Genomic DNA, 8,257 nt, shown 5'->3' with positions numbered 1-8,257 from the left:
CTCAGCCTTCCAAGTAGTTGGAACTACAGGCGCGTGCTACCACGCCCGGCTGATTTTTTGATTTACTGTAGAGTTGAGGTCTCGCCAGGTTGCCCAGAGGGGTCTCGAACCAACGGGTTCAGGCAATCCACTCACCTCAGCCTCCCAAATGCGCGGGATTACAGCCTGAGCCACTGAGCCCGGCGAGTTCTGCTTTTTAAACTGTTAATGAGCATAGCAGATTTTCTAGTCTTTTTACTCATAGATCTCTTTTAAAAAAATTGTTTTTAAAAATTTTAAACACCTGGGGTACAGTTCAGCGCTAGATATACAAATGTTCATTATCCTGGTACCCTGGTTGATAAGGTCCCCCCCCATCTATCTTTAACATTTTTAAGTCACCAAAAGAAATTTGAACTTGAGTTTGTAGGAGTTGAAAAGGGAAAGACTTTTGTTTTTAAGCAAAATATAAGTCTCTATAGAATATAAACTTTTCTACATTTTCCAACAGCCATGACAGTAAATTTGGGGGACCATATTTACATGAGTTGCATTCTTTTTTTATTTTTTTTTTGAGTTGTAGTCTCACTCCGTTGCCCAGGCTCTGGAGTGCAGTAGCACACTCACGGCCACCTCAGCGTCAACCTGCTGGGTTCCGGTGATCCTTCTGCCTCAGCCTTCCAAGTAGCCGGAACTACAGGTGTGCGCTACCACGCCTGGCTAATTTCTGATTTATTGTGGAGACGAGGTCTTGTCAGGTTGCCTGAGCTGGTCTCAAACCTGTGTGGGCTCAGGCAATCCATTCGCCTCAGCCTCCTAAAGTGTTGGGATGACAGGCTGAGTCACTAACCCCAGCCGAGTTGCATTCTTAGAAATAATTTCATGGCTGTGTTGAAAAATGTTATTTCCCTTCCCAAATGATACATACCTTATATCTTCTCCCCCCTGAATAATAATTTTCTTGGTTAAATCTTTTTTGGACACTATTGAAATAGGTTTTTGTCCTTTAAAAAAATTATCTTTTGGCCTTTGAAAGTAGTATGGTTGGGATCTCTTGTTTTAATGTAAGAATAACAGATTAGTTCTTGTACAGGTCATTTTGAGCAAAAGGATTTTTAACAATTCTGATGCAAAGTTTTTAGAGAAATATTTCTTTTGAACAGACTTTTTAGAGCTAAAGTTTTCCCCTCTAACTTAGTTTTTCGCTGGCAGAGAACATCTGGGCATGTTCCAAATGTGGTTGAGTTACTGTATCTAAAGGTGATATTGGCATTTCATAAGTTCACGTTCTAGTTTGTCTGAAGCAACTAGACAGGCTTACATAAGAGCAAATTGCCGCCTCTGGGCTCTGCAGCCAAGCGTCATTTGTAGGAGGAGGAGACCTAACAGTATAGTGTACTAGTGAGGTAATTTGAGCTCTAAATAGTTGCTGGCTCTTGAAATAAGGACAGCATGATTTAGGGGAAAGGCCAGAACCTGATCCCGGTGGCCTTCGACACGCTAGCCTCTCCTTGCACTGGAGACAGTGATTAGGTTGCACTGTGGGGCTGCACATTGAGTGACGACAGGCGAGACTTGTGGCCTGAACGCCCGCAGCCTCCCGAGGCCATGGCTCCTTTCGCAGCCGTCTGGGGCAGTTCTTCTCAGGCCGCCTGGTGCTACGGTTGATGGAAAGGAAGTGCTGAAGGGAGCTAGGAAGTTTCGGCTTGGCTCTGAGACGAGGATGAAATAGAGAAGCAGCACTTGATATACAGGAAGACAAACTAGGAGGTTGCTAGGTAAGAAATGTAGGCATCTCCTGTGTGGAGAGCTAAAACGAAGGGAAGCTATTCAGAGTATTCTCAAGCATAATTGCTCACGTTTCTTTTTCTTTTTCTGAGTTGGCGTCCTACGCCGTTGCCCAGGCTGGAGTGCAGTGGCACACTCACGGCCACCACAGCCTCGACCTGCTGGGTTCAGATGATCCTTCCGCCTCAGCCTTCCAAGTAGCTGAACTACAGGCGTACACCACCTCGCCTGCCTAATTTTTGGATTTATTGTAGAGGCAAGGTCTTGCCGAATTGCCCAAGCTGGTCTCAAACCTCAGGGCTCAGGCTCCCCAAAGTGCTGGGATTACAGGTATAAGCCATCATGCTGGTGCTCACGTTTCTATACCAACCACTTTACTGTCAGGAGGACTAAACTGTCTGATACACCTGTTTTCATAATAACCTTATGAAATGTAAAAAATGAGGCAGGAAAGTCCCTGTTTTGCAGACAAGAAAACGAAGGCCCAGAGAAATGAAATGGCTTGCCCCCAGAGTCACTTAGCAAATGGTGGAACTGGGACACCCACAGTCTGGGTTATTTGTATATACGTCAGAACTTAACAGAAGTGCTACTGGTCTGAGGGGTGGGTGAGAAATGACGACTGTGTAAAGAACTGGACATGCGGTGAGAAGCCATCTTTAATTTATCGAGGAGAAATGATGTTGGCACAAGGGGAAGGCCAAGGAGATCGTGGAGTAAAAACGTCTTTCTGCTGGCTTCCTTCTCTGAATTCCAGTAGTACTGAAGCCCAGTTCTTTCCTACTCCTCAGCCTATTTTGCTTAGGCCATGTCTGGTAGAAGAGCGTTGTTCTCTAGCATTACGATGGAGAATCATTAATGTCTAGTAAAAGGTTACCTTTTTATTTATTTTGAAAGAGGAGGCCGGGCTTGGTGGCTCAGCCTGTAATCCCAGCGCTCTGGGAGGCCGAGGTGAATGGATTGCCTGAAGCCCGCGGGTTCGAGACCTGCCTGGGCAACTTGGTGAGACCTCATCTCTACAATAAATCAAAAATTAGGCGGACGTGGTGAGTGCATGCCCGTAGTTCCAGCTACTTGGAAGCTGAGGCGGAAGGATTGCCGGAGCCCAGCGGGTCGAGGCTGCAGTGGCCGGCAGTGGTCATCTGGCCACTGCACTCCAGTCTGGGTGACAGAGTGAGACTCCAACTCAAAAAAAAAAAAAGAAAGAGGAGATTTACCTCCTCAAGCCAGGAAACATGGCCCCAGCCATAGCTCACAGAGCACATGGCCACACCATAGTTTACCCAAACAGTGGCCACAATGACCAAGGTTACCTTTTTAAAAACTAATCAGCTTAGGAAATATTTGTGTCTGTATCATCTGCTGATCAATTTATTCAAAAAGTGAATTGCTGGCCGGGTGAGGTGACTCAAGCCTGTAATCCTAGCACTTCGGGAGGCCAAGGTGAGAGGATTGCCTGAGCCCACAGGTTCAAGACCAGCCTTGAGGGCAACTTGGTGAGACCTCGTCTCTACAATAAATCAAAAAATTAGTTGGGCACGGTGGTGCATGCCTGTAGTTCCAGCTACATGGAAGGCTGAGGTGGAAGGATCGCCGGAACCCGGCAGGTCGAGGCTGCAGTAGCACGAGCATGCCACTGCATTTCAGCTGGGTGACAGAATGAGACTCTAGCTCAAAAAAAAAAGTGAATTGCTTACAGTAAACTAATAGGTATGGTTTGGTTTATGGTCTCATTTAATCATCTCTGAGTCGATGCTGTTTGAGTTAGCACTGTAACCAGTTTCACTAAGAATATCCCCATTTATAAAAGTGGAATATGTTAATTGTTCAAACAGGAGGAAAAGTGTCTTGGTAGCTCAACACTCCCCACCCTAAATAGTTTAGTGTATCTTTCTGTATTATATGTGTCTATCCTTCGTATCTGTAAGTTTAAAATGTTATTACATGCTGTGGTTGATCTACAAGGGGGACAGTGAGGGCTTAAAGGGGAAGGAGTAGCCGGTTTAACTGGGTGTAGGGAGAGGAGAGTAGGAGAAGCAAAGTTCTCAGAGGACTTGAGTATTAAACTTGATTCTTGGTAGTTGTGTGAATGTTTACCAGGAAGAAACTCGAGACTATTCTGGGTAGAGACAGAAGAACAGACAAATGGACAGAAGTGTGACTTTTTTTGCAGTTAACATCTTATGACTGGAGCACAGGTATAGGAGAGGGTGAGGTTTGAGAAATATCTAGTCTTCTGTACGATTAATAAAATAAGGAATGATCTAGGATTCCTGATGTTGTAAGTTAGCCGTTGACTTAGTGTGCAAAAGTTTAGACACAGTAGAAGCTGCAGTTGACTGGCTAAATGATATGTGACTTCAGAACGGGAATAAAAGAGCTCTATCCTTGTAGAATAATCTATTTCAAATGGTTGCCAGATACCTAATATAATATATGGCTCTGATATTACAGAAATCAGGTAAATTAAGAGAGAAGAAAGAAAGAAGCATCAACTTGTATTGCCCACCTCAGCTCAGGAGTGCTTTGCTCGTCTCCATTCTTTTTGTTGCTAGTTGCATTTAATCAGATAGTGCCACAGATGCATATTTCCTGGGTTGCTAAAAGATCACAGTGATCAGACTTGGTTCCAGCCCTCGGTTTTTGCTTTCCTGAGGTTTTAAGTCACATGGTCTTAGCATACAAGCAGAAAAGCCTCCTTGTTTCTCAAAAGTCAACTTGAAGTTGACTCAGTATGTTCTCCCTCAAAAGGGATGTGACCAAAGTCTAGTAGGGCAGGATTAGGAGGAGTCTGTCAGTCATTTTGTTTTCCTAAAAAATTGCTAAGATATCTAAGCCATTTATACTCAGAGCCCCTAGGATTGGTATGTATGTAGTGTTACGTGGGAGAACAGTTGGCCTTTTGCAACTTAGATTAAAGCTTATCATCTAAGCCTGGGCTCGATAGTTTGTTCATGGAACAGGATGTGATAAGCCTGTGTCCTTTTTAGGAAGCCAGGATTCAGACTGCATTTTTTCCCCTCCTTGGTGCTTGTTCTACCTCTATAGCCCTTCCCTACACCCACACAGCATAACTTCTCTTTGTGCCAGCAATTCACTTTAATCAACTGGTAGATCTGTTGTGTTTTAGTGCCCTGAAGATAAGATTAACTTGGCTGACGTCATGTGTGCTGTAACAACTCCTTATTTTTCCCTCTTCACAGGTGACAGAGCTGAACGAGCCACTGTCCAATGAAGAACGAAACCTTCTCTCTGTGGCTTACAAGAATGTTGTTGGGGCACGCCGTTCTTCCTGGAGGGTCATTAGTAGTATTGAGCAGAAGACATCTGCAGATGGCAATGAGAAGAAGATAGAGATGGTTCGTGCTTACCGTGAGAAAATAGAGAAGGAGTTAGAAGCGGTATGTCAGGATGTGCTGAGCCTGCTGGATAACTACCTGATCAAGAATTGCAGCGAGACCCAGTATGAGAGTAAAGTGTTTTACCTGAAGATGAAAGGGGACTATTACCGCTACCTGGCTGAAGTAGCCACTGGAGAGAAAAGGGCGACTGTCGTGGAGTCATCTGAGAAGGCCTATAGTGAAGCCCATGAGATCAGCAAGGAGCACATGCAGCCCACTCACCCCATTAGATTAGGCCTGGCTCTTAACTACTCCGTGTTCTACTATGAGATCCAGAATGCCCCAGAGCAAGCGTGCCACTTGGCCAAGACGGCTTTCGACGATGCCATTGCCGAGCTCGACACTCTGAACGAGGACTCCTACAAGGACTCCACTCTCATCATGCAGCTCCTCCGCGACAACCTCACGCTCTGGACAAGCGATCAGCAAGACGACGACGGCGGAGAAGGCAACAATTAAGGCCCCGGGCGGACTGGCAGCGCACGCTGATGCTACTACTGCAGTCTTTATTTTTTTCCCATGAGTAGGGGGTCGGGTGGGGGAGGGAAAGGGAGGGGTGACCTTCCCAGGGAGAAACCCACGACCTGTCCTGTCTTTGATCGCCTCTCTGACATTTTTGCCAAAATACCACTAGTGGAAAGTCAGGCTAGCTGTGCTGGTATTGGAATAGCAGCCTCACACTGGCGTATGGACTGTTCTGTAGATTAATGCAAGTGGAGCTGTCTCTAACTTAACTTATTGCTAGGTAATAGGGTTTTAAGATGAAAAGAAAACATGAATGGAATGGCCCTCATTCAGTAAGTTCTGTGGTTCCAGTAAGGATTTTTATGTACATATGCTCTTGTCTTAAGTTTTGGGTACTTTCTATCTCATCTGTTTTAGCTGTGCATTTTTTTCAGGGTGTACTCTACCAGACACAGAATAGTTTAAATCCCAAACTGACAGACTTAGAACATAAGGTATGTTCATCCTTATGGTTTAAGCCTTGGCAGTTTTCTGAAGTCTCTGATTAGTTGACAGTATTAACACTAAATTGCAGTTTACAGTATTTCTACATTACAGCCATATGTGACATCAAGCCATTGATTGTGTATTTTCCTTTGCTAGTTATCTTGGCTTTACATCCTCATCAGCCTTATCCAGCTTGGTTCTGCTGTTTACCTGTCTCCTAGGCTAAAGGAGGAGAATCAAAACTACTTTCGGTTTTGGGTAATAGGTGCTTGGCAGGTGGCTGTGGGATTTTTTTGTCCTCCTTTCCTCTTAACCCAAATCCACCAAAAAAATTATTAATCATTTTAAGAGAAACGTTACACACCACAAAAATAGAGAAAATTCAGGTCTGTATGTCATTTCTCGTGTTGGTATTTTCAGAGCATATCCTGCTTTCGAAGCTGCCACAGCTCCCTGCTCAGGGATCACACTGCCGTCCACTCTTCACTTGAGTCTTTCCCACTGTACCTTGTGCTGGCGGCACGCAGTTGGGTGCAGAAGCCGCGTGGTTACTTGGAGAAGGTTGGTGGTGCAGTGTGTGAAAATTCAGGTGCTAGAAGCTTACTGGTAGAAAAATCCAAAAGGAAGAGCTAAATTCATAATCATTCTGTCAAATTTTGGGAGCCTTGTCAGTATGTTGGTTTTTCCACCCTGAAAACACTCCTTCCCTAAGTACGTGTTGTAGGAAGATAAACGAAAACCATACCAAGTCATAAATACTTAACTCCTATTTGACCCAGATCTTTTCTTCCTTGTTTTTTTCTTTTTAATGAAAAAAGCATAGACGTTGGAGATTTACTTCTCTCTTGTGCGGTCAGTGCACATTTTGGAGTTGATGGAAATGACATTGCTGTTTCTGCATGTTTGTTTTCAGTTAGCTTTAGGTCCCTCATTCTCATTTTGGATAAATCTGTCTGTGAACATGACCTGCATGTGTGCTCAGTTTTTTTTTTTTATTAAGTCAGTAACTGAGAACTCCCAAGATGGATAGTGTGAAACCACACTTGTTTTGTTCCTTTGTTTATTTAAGCAAGGAGAGGCATGAGTAATAATTGAGGAAAAACTGACAGATGCTTTTGCTAATACCAAAATTGAGCTTACATTTAGGAACTGAGTATGTTGAACAGGATATAGGTGACAGTGAAGATAGAAGAAAGATGATGACCATAAATCAATACACTCTGTAACATTGCACAGTTTACCCAGCATGACTTTCCTTAGAAGGCCCCCTCCGTACACTAGAGTGAGAGTCCCAGTTGACTGAAGCCTACCAGAAGAACTAATAGTAGAAGGAAGCTCTGCTGCTTTTGTGCCATTACGGAGCCTAAAACCATTGCCATGGATGGGAGAAAATTTGGGGAGGGGGGTGGGAAGGTGGGGCTTTCCCTAATTTATCTTCATGTCCAGTGAGCAGTGTTGTGTCCTTCCTTCCTTGTAGCATTTGGAAATGATCTACTGGAATTACAAAACCTATTTTTCCTTTGAATTTCAGCTTTGGCCGTGGCTGCTTTATAGACTTATTGCAAGGTAAAATCATACCCGAGGGCTAAAAATGAAGAGGGAACGGGAGACTTGATATTTAAGCAGCTTGAATGGTTTCTTTTCTTTTCTTTATTTTTAAAGAAATGCACTTGCCTATGATACTGTCTCTCCAGTGAAATGATTACTCCTCCATTACTCTATTGATACAATATTGTGCATGCTAGTGTTGTATTTCTATACAGTAGCTTGAAATTTATTAACTTATACTGTAGGTGTTATGTATTCCTATGACAAAAAATTAAGTCTTCAAATTTTTAAAATTTTTTTTGTTTTTAATTTAATTTTTCCTTTGGGGGTAAAGTTTGCTCTACCAAATAGTGATCGTAACAAATTGATCTGTTTTGGATGTTGCTATAGTGACATGCAGTTATATATTTTGTTTTTAAAGGGGGGGGAGCAAAAGAAACACCAGTGTTAGCTTACTCTTAATGTCTGGTGTTTGTCATGGTGAAATTATAACTATTACAGTGTAGGAGAACAACGAATATGTTCTCTGAATGAGCCTTTGTGCTTTTTGTCATGTTATGCAGTGAACTATTTTTAAGGTCTAATCAGTG

At 43.4% G+C, this 8,257-nt stretch overlaps 1 protein-coding gene across 1 annotated transcript in view; it reads left to right on the top strand.

Moving 5' to 3' along the window:
- The window catches only part of LOC103276536 (14-3-3 protein gamma), a 39,716-nt gene extending 31,756 nt beyond the window's left edge, over window positions 1-7,960 (top strand). Inside the window, exon 2 of the mRNA XM_021706943.1 lies at window positions 4,971-7,960. Within this exon, the coding sequence (XP_021562618.1) occupies window positions 4,971-5,627 (657 nt within the window). The 3' untranslated portion in view covers window positions 5,628-7,960. The remainder of the gene's footprint in view (window positions 1-4,970) is intronic.
- Window positions 7,961-8,257: the final 297 nt, after the last annotated feature.

The sequence above is a fragment of the Carlito syrichta genome, unplaced genomic scaffold (genome assembly GCF_000164805.1).
Source record: "Carlito syrichta isolate Samal-C Ts95f unplaced genomic scaffold, Tarsius_syrichta-2.0.1 Scaffold316219, whole genome shotgun sequence".
In the NCBI taxonomy this organism is placed as follows: Eukaryota; Metazoa; Chordata; class Mammalia; order Primates; family Tarsiidae; genus Carlito; species Carlito syrichta.
The sequence above is the reverse complement of the archived record's forward strand: the minus strand, read 5'-3'. Positions and strand labels throughout refer to the sequence as shown.